Source organism: Wyeomyia smithii, chromosome 2 (genome assembly GCF_029784165.1).
Source record: "Wyeomyia smithii strain HCP4-BCI-WySm-NY-G18 chromosome 2, ASM2978416v1, whole genome shotgun sequence".
In the NCBI taxonomy this organism is placed as follows: Eukaryota; Metazoa; Arthropoda; class Insecta; order Diptera; family Culicidae; genus Wyeomyia; species Wyeomyia smithii.
The window spans coordinates 1,064,087-1,082,418 of record NC_073695.1 but is presented as its reverse complement, the minus strand read 5'-3'; the positions used below and the strand labels follow the sequence as shown (position 1 = coordinate 1,082,418).

Here is an 18,332-nt window from a genome sequence, read left to right as displayed (position 1 = left end):
TTTTTAACGACGGAGAATCTATGACACTGCTTGAAGACTTCATTTGTTGTAACCGTTGGTTGTAACCAGTATTACGAGCATCTGGCTGCGGTAGGTAGAATCATAATGATGAGAATAAAACATTTTTTTGACGTAGGATAACGTCTAACCGCACTATATCGAGATACATTCTGAGGAAACTAAAAACCAAGATGTAACGTCGGAATGAAAGATTTTAAACGGTAATACTGATGTAACCACATGATGGATCACAATAATCAATATGTCGTTGGATTGATGAAATGATGGACAATTTTGTGATTCTTCATATATCATTGTTATTTAATTGTTAAACAGTGAAAATTGATGAAAAATTTCAAGGTCGTATTTTTACTAACAATGTACCAATCACATGCGAGCACTCCTGGCACAGACTTCATGAGTGGACACCAACTGCCTGCTATGACAACCTCTATATCAGTGGCAAAAAAAAAATGACAGAATCTCCCCGTCCCAACAGGTCAACTAATATTTGCTTCTAAGAACCTAGACTATTTTGATGTCTTGAGGGTGAAGCTTTTTCGGAAAGTTCGTAACAACCTCCTTTATCAGACAATTAAACGATCTGCTGTGAGAATGTTATTAAACCTGATGTCTTGAAGGAAAACATGCTGGCACAGACAACAGTACTGCACCGAGCCATGTATGAGAAGACGGTCGCTCGTCGTCAGTGCAGTAGCACTCGATTACCATTTGTGTGCAGTCAAGCCAAGTGGAAGCAATGTAGCTGCTGTCGACGTACAGTGGTGCGTGTTTGCACACTACGCTGTGCGGCCGAGGATAAAATAATTCTGTACGCAACAGTATATCACGATGTTGGATGTTGCATCCAATATTATCGATTGCGGGAGAATTTATCTCGCAAGATGCATGAAAAACGCCGTAGAAGTGCGCGGTTATAACCAATCATGTTGGTGTCTTCTACAAAAAGTGCGCGAATCCAATTTCCGCACTTTTTGTAGAAGATATTACCGCGATTGGACGTACCCGCGCACTTCTACAAGAATTTTTCGCGAGAAAATTTGTCGCAATCAACAATATGTGATTACAACTGAACGGATTTTGAACACCAATGCTTTGATCGAACGACGACGGTTGCCAAAGCATGTGATACAATAATTGGCATATCATTGTACATTGTACATTGAACAGTAAATTAGTAAAAAGTTCAGTTGAAATCCATTTTTTCTAGTTCAGTTTCGGAGCTTTCAACCAATCACAAGCTCGCTTCATATAGCTGCAACAGATGTTTTCTCATTGTTTTAAAGTGCTTATTGTATTACTACCCCTGAACAGATTTCAAATACCGCTGCCTTAATTGGAATATAATAATTAAAATATCTTTTCAACAAAAGTTGTGTTAAAAATCCTGGACATTCTAATAATCAGAAGCTTGCTTCCCTGTTGCTCATTTCGTTTTGGTTGTCGTGACCAGTAGATGGCATTTGAACTGCAACCGTAGTGATTTTCAGATCCATGTTTAATGATAAAAACTTCTTTCAAATTCCTAAAATTTGAAGTTGCATTGGGTTGCTGTCTTTTTGAATTCTACACTCTGTATTTCTCAGATTTCTTTAAGGGGCTAAATACCTTTTTAGTTTTCAAAAAACCGGAAAAAATTTTGTTACATTATCTTCAAATACAACATCTTGAGAACATTTCCACAAATTTTCATAAAGATCTGAGCAATAGGAAGAAAGTTAGAGCGATTTGCAACGCGCCTCGCCACGACCGCATAAGCTAAACTTGAAACTTTACACGCGATTATCTCGGAATAATTTTCTCCGGAAAATGACTGCCGTGATCCTGATTGCGGGAAAACTACTGAACCGATTTCCTTCATCTTTTTATTTTTTAAATTTTCGTAATAAAATTCGCCGGTCCTTGAACGATCGCTTTTTGAAACATACAGTTACATTTTGCCGCAAAAATTTTTTTAATGCAATTTTTTGCGCTCAAAACGTGCATTTTTTGGGAAAAACGTTTCCGTTTGCACTGAAAACAAAATACTCATAAAAGCGATCCCAGCTTACTTCTAAACTAATGAAATAATATATGTTTTTTGATTTCGGTTGATCCGCTGAGTTTCTATCAGGATCACCGGAAGCCTCTGCAAAAATAGCGTTTCGGGGAAACGGCCATTACTCCAGTAATAATTGGTATATCTCAAAATCAAACGTATTTTCTTGTTGTTGATAAACTGTACTTTCAGAAAAATATCACTTTGATGCAATGAAAATGGTGCTATGCACTTAAAAATAAATTCAAACTTCCCTCATTTTTCTCGACCAAAAAGGTATATAACCCCTTAAATGACCAACTATAGGCTATTTAAAAGACAATAGAAAACCAATATGTTTCGCAAAGATTTTTAAGCAGATAGCTCAGATAGCTCGTTTAAGCTGTACTGATGGTTATATTTTTCCAGTTAAATAAAGTTAATTCAATATGACAATCCTAGTTGCATTACGCGGTTGTGGCATAGAGAAAAACCAAATTATATGCATCTTGACGTTAGGTTTTAAACATTCATATTTTTCAATTACAAAAATATTACATCAGCATCTGCAAGAAACTTTCTAGATACTAAACATATAAACACAACCTGTCATTGCCGGATTTGTAATTGAACAACATTATGCAAACATCAATTGGAGAGGTAAATGTTGTTTATCAAACCGAGCTAGGTTTATTTTTGAAGGAAACAAACAGATGATTTTCAAATATGGCATCTTGTTTTTTTTATTGGTATCTTAAAACTAATAATTTTTTTTCTGGTTCTGCCTAATGAATTAATATTTCAATTGGGATAAAATAAAACAAGAATGAATGTTAACATGGTCATAAATTTCAATGTCCATTTCAAAATTTTTGTAAATCTAGATTTTCCACTAAAAACAGCAGCTCTTTATCGTTACTTTTCCAACGAACTTGTAAATGCAGGTTTTTTTATGTGACATCTTTGCTAAGCAGTTGTAAGAAACTGACAATGATGCTGCTTTGGAATCGGCGAGTGAGCCATCTTTACTAGCGCATTTGAAGACGAAAGGAAGTTTACTTTCTACTAAATCGTTCTTAATTAAGACCTATATAAGAAATTGCCTTTTCGCATGTTGAAGAAAATTGACTGCACTAGGATGAAAGGTATTCATCAATGTTAAAAACAGTATTTTTTTCTTCTTAAATAGATGTCTGCAAATAAATAATCAGATTTTTTTCTGTTATATGGCCACCAATGAACTAGTTTTAGGATTGTAAGTCGTTAGAGGTGTCGCTTGATGAATTTAGGCTAAATAATCTGGAAGTATCCGGAACGCAACGGGAACAACCTTTAACGACCTAGACACTTGATATGCTTCTTCCGAGTATAGTATAGAGGTATAGCACTGCTAGTACTGCTTTGATTATGTCTATTAGATTACTGGAACTTGTTCCGGTCATATCTCCAGAACCGTTTTACTGATTCCGGTATTCCATTTCGGCAACATAATGGACAAAATGCCTTTCTTTTGGTGGTTGTTGAGCTTGAATTGGTTAAAAGCAAAACAAGAAAGCTATAAATTATGTTTGAATATTACCGCTCGTTTTTGGCTTATGTGTGCCAAAGTCGAACCGTTCCAAAACTGAACCGTGTCGAAAGTGAAACGTGGTCCAATCGAATAAAGTATGAATTCTCTAAATGAAATACAAAACTTTCGTAGTCCTACGTCAAACATGCGGTCGTGTCTTGGATACCACCCTCGTACTATTTAAATATCTTTTATCATTATGATTCTATCTACCGCAGCCAGATGCTTGCAAAAAAGTTATCCCAAAAATGAGTAAACTAAAACATCATCTAATCATCCCGGATGAAAATTTGAAAAATTTTACGATATGCTGCTTGACCACTTGCTGCCCGACACCCGAATCGTGCCAACTGTGTGACTTGTTTGATATGATGGCATGGCAAGGGAGCAGATGTCAACAGTTGCGCGGAAGGATGCTTTTCTGCATTTTCTCTACCGAACCTGGAAGCGAGGTTGTTCTGCCGGGAATGATACCGAGTAGTTGGTGAATGATTAATAGTAATGTTACTCCTTTTGAAGTAGAATACTACTCTCAGGAAGTTCGGCTACATAGGGATGTGAAATGAAAATCTAAAACCAAAAAAGTGAAAAATATGTCCAATTTCAAATGCTAATAAATCGGTTAGTATTCGATGGATTTCCTTCGTTCTTGTAGCAATAGATTGGAAAATCTTTTAAGATTCTTCCCAAATGAAGATAATTGTAATTTTGTTATTCGCACTATTGTACTATTGAAAATAGTCAAGCCTTGTCGAAACGAAAAATTCTACCTCTGATTGGTCGTTATATGATTGCTTCCCAAGCACGGTCGACAAAATCATATACCTTGCAATTGAAAACATGCTATTTGGCCTATATAAGAGCTTGTTTCAGCCGGAGCCGCTCATAATAGTTCTAGACAGCGACAACAGCAGTCGTTCTTCCTTAGCAGCAGCACTAGCCCTGTGGTTGGTCACCACGTCTCAGGAGCAGTTAATTCCCCCACTGTTGAGGCAGCTCAAAGGTTGTGATCAGCAACCGATTTTGAACCGCAAAATGGCCTTTTCAAGGCAAATAAAAAATAATTGAAGGTTAATAATTTTCTGGCATCAACACAAGCAGACATTCTGTGCGGGATGCAATCAAATTCTCTTGTAGTTGTCTAATTTTATCTTATTTACCACTGTAGGGGCAGCGCAAAGGCTGCGATCAGCATAACCGACTTTGAATAATAAACTGCCCTGTTAGAAAGCATTCACAAAAGCAGTTAGTTCGACTATGCAGAGCTAATATGAAGTCGATTCAATCAATCAGCATAAGAAGAATTTCGTCGTCTCCCAGCTGCCAAGTTGCAACATGATGCAACACGCAACAGCGAGCAAACGAAATCGCTTGATGTTACAAACCGCAATAAGATACGGGTTAAAACCGTTACGTGTATGAGAGCACCATCTGTGTTTATTCGCTGGATACAAAAATCATATGCGAATTGTGGAATAATTTGTCTGAAGAACATTAGGGAATGGAACAACTGAACTGAAAGGCGTGGCCTATTACGTAGCACCCTTCGGCTATAGAAAAGTGTTTCTGGGAAAACTAGCTACATTCATTAGTCGGAAGGTGAGCTGGATAGACCTCCACAACGTTGACAGCAGTAGCAGCAGATATCAGCACTCAGCAGTAACAGAATATAGCAGCGGGTCGCGCCTGTGGCTGCCTTCAAATTAAACAAAGCACTTGCCCTGTGGTTGATCACCACGTTTCAGGCCTCTGCCTGAGAACGAACGCCAACTTGAGCGATCGGGCGAGATTTTTGCCGTACATCAGCCGGCACTTCCTCTAATGGAAAAGTTGGATCATTATGTTCGGAAGAATATGACTGTCGGTAATATTACAGAGATGCGATTGCATTATATCCGATATGGAATTGAACAATTGCTCTTTTGAGGACAAATAAAACACTTAATTTGAAGAATTAATAGTTTTGGGTACAAGTAGCAGTATGGTAACAGCCTCAGCGGTAGGTAAAGTCGGTACTTCCATGAGGCGGATGTTATAAGCAAGTAAATGCTTAAGCCTGTAGTACACTCTTTGTCTAATGGTCAAACATTTGACCTTCTGACATAATGGTCAAATTTATTTGACATCATGGTTGTTGTTTGCCCGTGTTTGCCTCATGTTAAAATTGGCGAGTGACAAACAATTATCTTTGACCAAATTTCTATCTGTCAAAAAGTGACAAATATTTAACGCTTGGTCAAAGAGTATAATACAGGCTTTAGACGCGCGTCATTTTTCGTTATTGATATTATTCCCCACATGAAACGACGCGCTTTCGTACGATAGCGGCGGTATTAGCGGTAGATGCATTTGCCAACACTTACTCCAGTAAAGCCGTGTCTAATTTCCAATGTGAAAACACCTTTCTATTGTGTTGACCGTGCGCATAAGGCCTCTGCCAGGCTAAACGCGAAAAGCGGCCGGAACCGATTCGCCCGGCCGTAGGTTAATGTACAGCCGTAAGTAGAGCTGTGGAAAAGTATTCTACTTCAACCTTGCGGTCGTGGCTTTGCACACAACCCTCCTGTGATTTTTTCAAAAAAATTAGTTCAAGCATTTTTTCTTGCAGGTTCGTCGTCGTCAATAGCAAACATTTCCTCTCAACTTTCAACGTTGTCTTCTCAAGATGTATCCGTGCCTCCCACTTTGGGTAGAACGGACGTTCCGAAAGTGTCCGTCGAACCTAAACCGGGTACGAGCAAAACAAAACAACGACGTCCCAATGATAGACCAAGTAAGGACCTCTGAGCTTTTTGTTTTTTCTTGGTATTATAACATTCCGAGTCATTTTTTTAACGTTTTCATAAACTCAGAGTCGGATTCATCATTACGGTCTTGAACAATATAAAAATTTAATATTTCTTGAATAACTAAGAATAATAGCAGTTAACCATATTCATTAGAACTTAAATAGTTGATGTGATCTAATTTTCTGTAGCTCTTTCCGAAAATCCATCTTCTCTCGCATGACCGCAGAATATTTCCACGTCGAGGCGACCGTTTCTTCAACTGAAGAAAGCCTTTTCAAAGGATGTTGATTGTTCAACTTCAAACAAAAATCGACAAGTTTACGCAAAGAGTTTATTTCCCATCGTCTCCTACTCACAGAATGCATAACGAAAATTCTGCTGTTTACTCAGCCTTCTTGGGGGCAGCGGCAGCTGTGCTTCCGGAGGCAGCAGCAGTGCCACCAGTCTTGCCACCCCTCTTTACCGTAGCCAGTCGCTGGGATCGCATGATGGCACTGGCACGACGTAGAGCCGCCTGACGCAAATCTCGTCGGTACTTGTTGCCATTGATGATATTCTTCAGCTTCTTCAATGTGCGGCGTGGACGATGCTTCAGCGTCACCTTGACGGTCGATTTAACCGGTTTGTTCTGCAATAGAGACATAAAAAAGAAAACACTTAGAGAATGTTCCAAAAGAAGTTCGCAGTAAAGAGCTGAAAATGTGGTATCAGTATTGGGAAGTGGACGTAGTCAATTCACGAACATCAGTCAACCGTTTCCTCACGTAAAAGCATTAAGGCACAATGCAATAGAGAAAGAAACTCACCTGCTGCTTCGGCCGCTTATAGATGAGGCTGATTCCCTTATCGGCGGGAACAACACTTAGCGTCTTCTTGTGGACTAATCCACTATAACGGAACGAGCTCAGGTTAGTCAAGTTGTTTGGCTCCTATAAAGAATCGGTGTGTTCTATGAGAATGAGGAAAAGCTATTATCGTATTGTTTTTCACAAAAGGAAAAATAAACCATTCGGAACCACCAGAATGTGCATCAGAAGGTGCAAATGGTATCAACAGAAGCGCTCCTTGGAACGTTCAACGATCTTGGCGGAAAATGTATCATCATGGGTACAACACGGTTCCGATATGGCACTCTGTTGTTAAAGGTACATTTTCTTACCGTACTGAACGGCTTCTTGATGTTGCGCTGCTTCAACAGAAAGGCATTGTGATCACGGATTATCAGCCAGTTGAGATGCGACGAACTATCCGCCATTACTTCGAGTTATCTGGAAACAAATAGAAAGCGTTAATATTTTGATTCTCTAAATCAACATTAACCTAAACTTTCAACGTCACTCGAAGATGGCGATATACAAACGCATGTTTTCGTTATAGCAGGCGAACTGATTTAGGCCGTGTAATCACTTTAGTTCAACTTAGGTTTTGATAAATTAAAACTAAAAAGGTTGGAAACATACTTTCCAACATTTTATCAGTCACCAACACGCTTTATGAACTTCAAATTTATCTTTTCTGGTCAAACATCGAGTAGCAACTCACCTATTTACGACGACCGACAAGATGAAAAAGATTCCATGCTTGACTGACACTGTCAACTTGACAGCGCTCGATTTTTTTTCTGGTTTGATGAATGGCCGAAAAACTGTCTTATATCCACCCCCGCCAGTAAACTTTGTGATTGTTATTTGTGTTTGTGACGACTTATCGTCATACTGTGATTAGGGCCATATTTAGAAACTGTAAAATTACTTTCAATTTACCGGTTTGAAGTTCTTTTGTATTGTTGTTAAGTAGGTCTCGTAAATCTTCAGGTTGCATTCAGTAAACTTGAAATTTTACTGATCATTCTGTAATTTCCTGAATAATTACTGATGTCGGTTAATTATTTGCCGAAATACTGCTCAATAAAATTCACTTGATGAGTTCAGCAAAAAACATTGCTGACCCCTTCAGTAAATTAAAATATTTTTTGCACTTTTTTCTATTTCAGTAAATATTTAACGATCTATCAGCACTTATCTATATGTTGCTAACAAATCTCCAATTGTTTTACTGAACTTTTGTTCGGTTTACTACACGATTCGGTAATTTTTCTGCATCTGTCATAACAGAATCGCACATCAGAAGTCCACCATTTTGAGATTTTCAGATAAGTTTCGTGACTGTGTTATTTAACGAGTTTTACGAGCCATTTGGACAAAAAAAGGAAACAACGGTAAAAACAATGGTAAAATTTACCACCACAGTAGATTAATTTCGCCTTTAATAAAGCCTTTAATAAAAAGTCTATCCAGTTTTTCACGCGCCATAAGGAACCATTCAAATATTACATAATGCGGAATTTGGCAATTTCCAATACCCACCCACCCCCATGTAACGCAATTTTTATGTATTTTTTGAATGATCCCTAATGGCGGACCCTATAATGCAAAGTTCGTAATAAATTATCCACTCTTTTGACAACACTGCTTACATCAGTTTGAAGTCTCCATACAATTTATCAAAAGAAAAATATATCTGGCATCATTTATGTTGCCAATTTTTCAGAAATCGCAAATCTGACGTAAGCAGATAGGTTCGCATATTACGAACACACATTATAGCGACAGCCATTATGGTGCGTAAAAAGCTGGATTCATATTTATCTATATTATTATAACCGGGAAAGAGCTTAAAGGCTGTATTACACTCTTTGTCCAAGAGTCAAATATTTGGCACTTTTTGACAGATGAAAATTTGGTAATAATAATTGGGCAATAATAATTGGGTCCTAATGTTTTACACGGTTTTATAATTTTTATATATCAGCTGAAAGAGTGCAATTCTCTGAGCAAAACCGAGCAAAACGTGATTTCCAAAAAAACGTTTATCGTTTTCCTTCGATTTTTAAATGAAGAATAAAAAACTGCTCGAAAGGTCTTAGATGACGTTTCGCCCATGTACGGTATATGAGAGAACTGTCATTTAAGGCATTTCGAACAGATTTTTATCCTTCATTTCAGAATCAAGGGAAAATGATAAACATTTTTTTAAAATCACGTTTTGCTCAGAAAATTGCAATCTTCCAGCTGATATATAAAAATCAGAAAACCGTGTAAAACTTTAGGACCCCATTGTTTGTCACTCTCCAATTTTTTTAATGTGACAAACACAGGCAAACAATAATCATGATGTCAAAAAAATTTTGCCGTTACGTCGAAAGGTCAAATATTTGACCACGGACTAACAGACGTAACACTGGAACCTAGCTCCGTCGTCACAAAAAACGTTCATTTCAAATTTGCAATCGAATAACAGTCGTCGCGCGAAAACGTCGTCTGGGGCGCTGTCATGCAATCTCATACATATTTTGTAGTTCCCCATTTGACACATGCAGTAACGCTGATGTCGAAATACATGACGCAGCGCGAACACGACAGCAGATGGTACTAGTTTTACTAACGTAAAGTACTGGAATCATCCAAACGATGATTTTATTGAAAATTTGTTCGACGTGTTATGTCTGTTAGTCTGTGATTTGACCATTGGTCAAAGAGTATAATACAGGCTTAAGTTGCATGTTGCGGAACGCTTGTAAATTTGTGGTGAATCATCAGCTTTGTAAATGCCGACTCATGCAGCAACTTTTGATGAACGTTTTGTAAATATTTGCTGAGCTATCTTCTTTTTTTGACGTTGACGTTTGAAATAGAGTGCATATAAATATAACTGGAGTGGCGCCTTGTCATCAAAAGTAACGCTGGTAACACTGAATATCCCTTCTCTTTTTCCCACACGAGTTTAACAGGTTGTTTGCTCAATTGGAATGACAGTGGCACATTTCTATCGTTGTCCTTCAATTTTTGAATCACGCTTTAAAACTGCTAGAAATCTGCTCGAAATCGCTACAATGACAGTTCGCCCATATACCAACTGTCATTATAGCGATTTCGAGCGATTTTAATTTTTCATTTAAAAATCGAAGGGCATTCATATAAAATGTAAAAAAACTCACGTTTTGCTCAAAAAATTACACTCTTTTACCTGATATACAAAAATCAGGAATCCGTGAGTAGCTAAACAACCCAATTGACATCCAACGATAATGTAACGTCAATAAGCTATAATATACGTAAAGGAGTGCTCAAATGGGGATGTTACGGATATCCGCATCCGTAAAGGCCCAAACACAATGGATACGTTTGCGTTGCGTTGACGTTAATTTGACAGAAAATGTATGGGCTAACTGTCAAATTGCCGCAAACGAAGCCGCAACGTATCAATTGTGTTTAGGCCTTAAATGTGGAGCATCCGCATGAAAATTGACATCTGCATTCGCATCCGCATCCTCATCAAGTATCACGAGATATCATGCGGATGTTGAAAAAAATCCCTTTATAAAATTTTGTAGCAATTTTTTTTGTGTATTTGCTGCTCGCTTGAAAAGCTTTTGCACTGAGATGCGACTTCTCAATCGACATAAGCGAAATAAAACACTTGAGATGTTACGGATATCCGCATTCACATCTGCATCCGTAATCGCATATCTTCATCCGTTTCTGTAGATGTCTGAAAAATCACATCCGTAACATCCCTGCTTTGTAATATAGATAATACATAATCAAAATATTTCGCCATACATCAATAGTGTCTTGCCCCTAGGTCCCAAATACTTCCCAACAAACAATTTTGTTGGATAACTTTTAAGCTTTTTAAGCTTTAGTTCAGCCGAAATCCACTGAATAATAGATTATTAGGCTGTAAATCAACTAAATTGTTTGTTGGGTTATCAGACCAATTTAAAATAACCTCATTCATTTTGGTTTCAATTGAGTTTTAAAAGCATTCAGGGAAATTACCATTTTGGCAACTAGGGAGAGAAAATATCTAACTGCAAGTGACACGAAGACTTGTTCCTTTTACAAAAATGCTTGTGTCATCGCAGAACATTGACTTTGTGCATTCCGAAGGTAAATCAGGAAGATCTGCAGTAAATATGTTGTACAGCACTGGGCCCAAGACTAAACCTTGAGGCACACCTGCTCAGATTTCGAATTCTGATAGACAACCTGCTAGATGTTTTTTTTAATTTTTTATTATTAAAATTAAAAGTTGAATGTTACCAATTTCGCAATCAAAAGTTTTTGATGTTTTTGTTCATTAGAGACAAGAAAATGAACACCATATTTTATAACTGAAAATATCCGACAGCTTTCAAGAGAGCTGTGAATATGGTTTCAATTTTTCAACTTTGGTCTCCAAGTTTCGATTTCACAGAATAGTAAATCTTTCTGTAAATCTTAATAAATAGTTTTTAAAATTGGGTCACGAGAACGTTGATTGGCGTCTGTGAATATTTCTCGAACGAATTATAAGTTGGAGATTTTCGTTAATGATTGGTGAATCAAATCTTACTTGAGCCTTTGGAACAGAATCATTTCTCACATCAATAATTGGGTTTTTTAGATTTTGACGGATTACAGATTTTTATATACCAGCAAAAAGAGTGTAATTTTCTAAACAAAACGTGATTTTTTAAAATTTTATATCATTGTCTCTAGATTTTTAAATAAAGAATAAAAATCACTCCAAAATCGCTTCAATGACAGTTGGTATATGGGCGAACTGTCATTGTAGTGATTTCGAGCAGATATCGAGCAGTTTTAATTGGGTTGTTTAGCTATATCAGTTTTTTGTATCATCTGAAAGATCTGCATTTTCTAAGCAAAACGCGATGTGAAAAAAAAACTCTATCGTCCTTCGCTTTTTAAATCACAATTTAAAACTGCTCGAAATATGCTCGAAATCGCTATAATGACAGTTCGCCCACATTCATAAGACATACGTAACACTGGCGTTTTTTTCTGTTACACGTTGCCCCAAAGTACTCCGTACCTCGCCCTGTCAAACTGCTCGATAAATAATGATCAAAATGGATTTTTTTTTTCTCGGCCTCATCGAGCCCCAAAGAAAATCCCATAAGGAACTGTCAAAAAGTTATTTACAAAATCAATGCAGCATTTTTCGAGTAGGAACGAGACAAATGCAGGGCTGCGCAAGTACACTGCCTTCAAAAACAACTCAAACAGAGGTTTTTTTTTACAGAGGTTGGTACTTTCGAGTAGTTCATTTTGTAACAACTTTTTCGGAAGATTTCTTCCTGAGTGTTACGTATGTCTTATGTATGTGGTTCGCCCATATACCAACTGTCATTGTAGCGATTTAGAGTGAATTTTTATTCGTCATTTCAAAATCGAAGGATAATGATATAAAGTTTTAAAAAATCACGTTTTGCTCAGGAAATTACACTCTTTCAGATGATACATAAAAATCGGAAATCCGTGAATAGCTAAACAACCCGATTTGTGATTTAAAAATTGAAAGACAACGATAGAAAATTTTTGAAAATCACGTTTTGCTTAAAAATTGAAGCTCTTCCTGATGATATAAAAAACTGCTAAAGCTAAACAACCCAATTACACATTTGTATGCTTCCAAAGTGGAATCAATAGTACTGTTCGAAAGAAAACCAAAACAACGCTGGTAATGGAAAAATATCTTCATCGCTGCTCTTTGTTTCTGTGTATGCGCTGACAAACGATTACAAAGTTTAAATCCTTGTGGCAAATACCGATAGGCAAATTTGTCATTGTTTTTGTTGGTTTTGAAAATTTCAAGGAAGAACGATAATGCCATAGTAGAAAAATTGGTCACCTTTTTTTCTAAATTTCTTTTCGTACTCTGAATCGCAAAAGTGACATAGTATTTGTGGAAGCCAGCTCTATTCTGTATATTCATAGAAGCAAGTTTTTGTCTTTTATTCTAGTCCCCTATTTAGTTTTAAAGTAAGCTATAATTCCTACGAATGATTAGTTTTAAGCGCGAAAGCAAATAAATTTCAACACCATCATCAGCATATAATTTATTATAAAAAACTTGAACTTATAACAAACATCCCTTCCGAAGTAAAAATATAAAACGTTCACCTTGATTTTTAATGCTTTTTATATCCTTCTTGCGTATTTCTCAGTCACGGTATTAGCCTTTAAAGATGACATTTAAATACAACCGTTTGAGCGTGCAACTGATACATCAAAGTTCCCACACACACTACCATCAATCTCACAGGGTTTTGCTTGATAATGTGTGCATGTGTTCGTTCGTGTCAAATGAAGGTGTTTTGACATCGAATCTTTGAAGAATTCACGACGAGAGGTTTTGCTGTTAGCGGACGGACATTATTTCTGTAGGAAAAAAAGAAATGTGAAGAAAATGGTGTTAGTTTAAAAAGCAGTTTGCTCTGTTTCAGGCCTGCTTAGGGGCAGAATTTATCATGAAAGTCTTAACGATACGTTTGTCTACCGAAATTCTCTGAAAACTGTACTGAAACTATTTTGCTTTGGCGGTGCTTGGAAGTCTGACAAAAGTGAAAAGTTTTCCATTATACGTTCGTACTTAATGGCGTAAAATGGCACAAGAGTGATGATTTATGGTAGAAAAATAGATTTTTTTTTCGCTTGCTGTAGTTTAGCGTTGTGCAATTAGTGTTGAATTTGTACGAAAAAAGCAACAGGACAACGAATTCCGGCATGATGGATGAAGTTCAAGTAATTGATTGTCCACCGACTCCGGAAATTCTTCTGCCTTCCAGTACTCCGCCATCCAGTTCCCTGCTGGATATGCTGGATAGCTCTTCATCGGCCGAGGAGGTAGAGGTTGGCTGTACCACCAGAACAGAAGAGGGAACAACCGAAAGTGGCCGCTTTTCGCCACCGCCCAAGTGCGCAATTTGTCTGGGCAAGTGCCGTCAAAAATGTTACACCGACTCGTGTCGTCATCAATTTTGCTATCGCTGCCTGCTCGAATGGAGTAAGGTAATTGAGCGTTTTTTTTGTTCATTGCTTTATTTCAACTGCATGCGTAACAATCGGAAGCGGTGATACTATCAAATTGCATTATGTATAATGGAATGACTGAAAACTTTGGCGTTTTATTTTTCAGATCAAAGCCGAATGTCCACTGTGTAAACAGGTCTTCCGGTCTATTATTTACAAACAGAAAATGTTCGATCGCTACGAGGAGCAAATTATTGGCATTGTCCCACCAGCATCTCCCCCATTAGCTTCCAGCAGAGAAGGTGCAGGTGTTGGGCCAACGGGAATGGGTTCAGCCCGAGCCCCACAAGTTTACCATCGGTTGGATTTTACTCTATCGCAGACTCCCCGTTTCACGTATAGTGCAACCCTTCGGGTACAACCGAGTCAAAGTGAAAGGCTGCAACAATTGTTTTTGCATCAATCTGGAGACGTGCAGCGTTTCAGCCGTGAATATCCGGACGATTCTATTCCCTCCAGGCAAAATGGACCAGAATGGAGGAGGTATATTTACCATCGAAGACTGCATGCGAGACCACTGCCGGATATAAACGGTCGTTTGAGGGAGTGTAGCGCTGCTTTTTACAGGTATGACAGGAAGTTATCAACTTTTGGTCGTAGGTAATCAGGTATTTTTGTGGTGTTTTCTTTGCAGGGAAAATCCAGCTCAAATTCACCGTCTCATGCCATGGGTCAATCGGGAGCTCATTGCACTGTGTCGTGGGAATCCGTCACAAATTACACTGATTATGGAAGATTTTCCCAATCTGCTCATGACGCATGACATCATATCCCCGGCGTTCCGCGAGAGGCTCTCGTACTGGGGCCGCAGCAGAACAATCCACTTTATTCACGAGTTGTTGAATTTTGCACGCTCTCCGTACGACATGATCGGTTATGATCGCAGTGTTCAGTACGATCCCTACTATAACAGTGTTGTCGTACTTTCTTCCTCTTCGTCATCCTCGTCAGGATCCTCCACATCATCCGTATCCGAGGGTTCCGACGGAGAGGATGATGTTGTTAGGATAGTCGAGCCGGTAGCAGGAACATCGCGAATGGTTGAATCGGCCGGTGCCCCGAGTGGCAGCAGAAGAGGCCGAACGCAGTTCACCATCGAGACGAGATCATCCGACCAGACCGTGATAATGACCGGCTCCTTTGGTGGGGCAGGAGTCAGTGGAATTGTGTCCGTTTCCACCTCTGGTACGCAAACGAATGGCAACGTAGGTGGAACCAGTACTAGCACCGGTTATCCAGATTTATCACGAATGCATCCGTTGACGTCGTTACCCGCACCTGTTCCACTAAACCGCCTGGATGATGGAGTGAATATTTCCCTCTCATCCAGCGATAGTGATGATTGTAGGATTGTCGGCGCATTGAAACCGCCCCACTTGAGAACGCCGGAAATGGTTAGTCTTGAGTCTGAAAGTGACAGCGATGTTGTATTTGTTAACGCCGATGAAAATCGCAGAGAAGACATAGCTGCACTGGAAAGTGTTCCAGTGGAACAACAATTGCAGGAAAATGATTATAAGCAGCAGCAGCAAGGGTCAGCAAAATTGGAAGAATGCTCGGGCGCATCTGCCTGTGAGTATAACAATGGCGCTTCGACTTCTTCCGGAGGAGGTGCGGCATTTATTGGAGCTGCTAGTGGTGTATTCAAGAAATACTACGCTAAACCTCGATTAAATAGACCTTCGAACGGTATTGGTTTCAAGAGTATCTACGAAGCTAGTGAGTCATCCGATAAAAGTGAAAACTCATGCTCGCAAGCCAATACCGACTCATCTTATCATGTAGATAACAAAGCTAACGTCCGCAACAAAGTAACATCATCCGGCCGTAGAAGAAAGGCCCCTAAACGCCGTGTAGCAACTCCAGCGGACACCAGTGACGATAGTAGTGACCAGAGCTCAACTTCCGACGTGGAAGTTTCTCACAGTAGTATCAGTTATTCAAATTCTAGTTTCTGCAGCTCCGGCAGTGAAAGCGACTTCATACTTCGTAAAGCTACGAGGATCGCTTTGAAAAACCGAGCATCTAAAACGAAACGACGCAAATTGCGCAGTTCCTCTAAGCGACGTCAAAGCAAGTTGAAAAACCGATCCAAAGTGAAAAAGCAAAAATCCTCTCCTAGCAGGTCCAGTCGCAAGCGCTCGAAACTAGCCCCCAAATTGACGACGAACAGCTCAATCGAACAGAAAACAAACGCTGCACCCTTAACGGAATCTCTACCCAGTGGAAGCAATACATCACCCAAACCGAGTTTAAATGAATCAGCCAGAAAACGAAAACTCCGAAGTGCAGTCATCAAACCAGACTCTACTGGTCCCGCGGCTCCGAAAAAAAGACGTAAAGTGCCCATCTGTTCGGAATTAATCTCTAGCACAGACTTTTCTGCAGAAGAAGATTCGCCCGTTCCAGCACCAGCAAATGTTACTCAACCTTTACCGACACCGACACCCTCGGTAGCAGCACCAAAATCTGGTGGGTCCTTGTCGTCGGACGTCTCGTCCGCAGGCGATGCCACCGACAGCGAAGAGCATACTATCGCATCACTTATAGATGAAGCCAAACGTCAGTCGACAGAATTGGATAAACAGTCTGACCGGCAGAACACTTCTACGGCATCCACCGGTAGTAGTAGTAGCGGCAGCAGTAGTAGCAGTAGCAGCAGCAGCAGTAGTGGGAGCAGCAATTCCTCCACTGCCACCTTCGGTTCCAACGAGTGCACCGTGGACACTTCAATCAGCTATACGCTCACGGCACCATCGCAGCAGGATCTGTCCGATAATCAACCCTCATCGCAGGCCTCCGATGAGGAAGCACCCGCAACAACGCAACTGATCGCCGTCGGTGCCGAGGTGGAACTCTGAGATTTGTTGAGAACCGTCAACTTTGAGGAGTGGTGATCGGTACACATAGAGCGGTGAGTTCGTGCAGATAATTTTAAAAAAGATTGATGTTCGAACACAACAAATTCTTTTACAGTCGAACTCTGGCAGCAAATGTTCAGTTTTGTTACGCCCGATCAACACCTAAAGACGTCGTTATGTGATTCATAAGTTAAACCCGCACAACCTGCTTCCTCAACATGGAGGTCGCAAGCTGGTACTGCATTGAATCGAGTGAAATTGTTCGTTTTAGGTCAGCAACCGGTATGTTTATGTATGTAGTTATTATTTTTCCCTTGGCAACAGAGCAACTTCTTCGAGTTAAATAGAAGAAAATAAAAAACGGTTAGTCCTCGTATACTGTGCACACAGGACTGTTCAGAAAATATTTGTAGCATATTAAATGAACTGTAGTTTATGAATGATTCAGACGATGCATCATATTTGAATATAGATATTAAGCATAAGAGTTTGTTTCTCCGCTGTAGACTAAACAACGTTGGTGAAGCTGCCTGTATATTGCAACATTATTTTGTAAGATACTATCTAAAAAAAATCATTAAAGCTTTCTGCAAGCTCCCCCGCAAGAAGCAAAAAATTACCCGATATAAGCATCAACCGACAAACTTTAGCAACAACTTCTGATAAATAATAAAAGGATGCATCTTTTGATATATCAAACATTGTGAGTTTTTCATTTCCGTCCCTGGTGTTTTCATCCGAACAATCAATCAAACCTTGGCGGCAGCGGTCAACAGAAACGCAGCTGACCGAAAAGTGTATACGCCTGTGGGGTTGAATTTTGATTACATAGGAAGTAAACAGGGCGTGCCTGTGCGCACCACCGAGTGTCGATACGATGACTTAGGGCCACGGTCAAGTTCACGACTAGCGTTGCGTGAAATTTTATGCTAAGATTTGGTTTTACTTACTGGTTCACTTACAGTGGAGGAGAAAATTAACGCTGCTACACGGTCAAAGTTTTGCAGGAAGCAAATGTTGGCGAGGTTTTTCATATTCAAAATGCGGTAAGTTTAGTAGGTCGTGAAGGTTTTCTAATCGAGATTTTCTATGCACAATTTTCTCATTTCAGTGAAGTAAATAATAAATTCAACAATGGCACTGTCGGAGGTCAGATCTGCAAGTTTAAAGTCCATTTCAGAATTCATAATAGTTGAG

At 39.2% G+C, this 18,332-nt stretch overlaps 3 protein-coding genes across 3 annotated transcripts in view; 2 read left to right on the top strand and 1 right to left on the bottom strand.

Moving 5' to 3' along the window:
- The window catches only part of LOC129723264 (juvenile hormone esterase-like), a 72,989-nt gene extending 59,479 nt beyond the window's left edge, over positions 1-13,510 (top strand). The window contains exon 6 of the mRNA XM_055677382.1: positions 13,410-13,510. Within this exon, the coding sequence (XP_055533357.1) occupies positions 13,410-13,428 (19 nt within the window). The 3' untranslated portion in view covers positions 13,429-13,510. The remainder of the gene's footprint in view (positions 1-13,409) is intronic.
- LOC129723269 (60S ribosomal protein L28-like) lies at positions 6,715-7,985 on the bottom strand. Its single transcript, XM_055677386.1, has 4 exons — positions 7,940-7,985; positions 7,557-7,665; positions 7,204-7,326; positions 6,715-7,025 (listed from the first exon to the last, which is right to left on the bottom strand). Exons 2-4 carry the CDS (start codon positions 7,650-7,652, stop codon positions 6,780-6,782), a joined length of 465 nt encoding a protein of 154 aa, XP_055533361.1. The 5' UTR covers positions 7,653-7,665; positions 7,940-7,985; the 3' UTR covers positions 6,715-6,779.
- Positions 13,511-13,555: 45 nt separating the features above from the next.
- LOC129723261 (E3 ubiquitin-protein ligase Topors) lies at positions 13,556-17,834 on the top strand. The gene is made up of 4 exons (XM_055677372.1): positions 13,556-14,253; positions 14,381-14,841; positions 14,909-17,188; positions 17,251-17,834. Exons 1-3 carry the CDS (start codon positions 13,969-13,971, stop codon positions 17,133-17,135), a joined length of 2,973 nt encoding a protein of 990 aa, XP_055533347.1. The 5' UTR covers positions 13,556-13,968; the 3' UTR covers positions 17,136-17,188; positions 17,251-17,834.
- Positions 17,835-18,332: the final 498 nt, after the last annotated feature.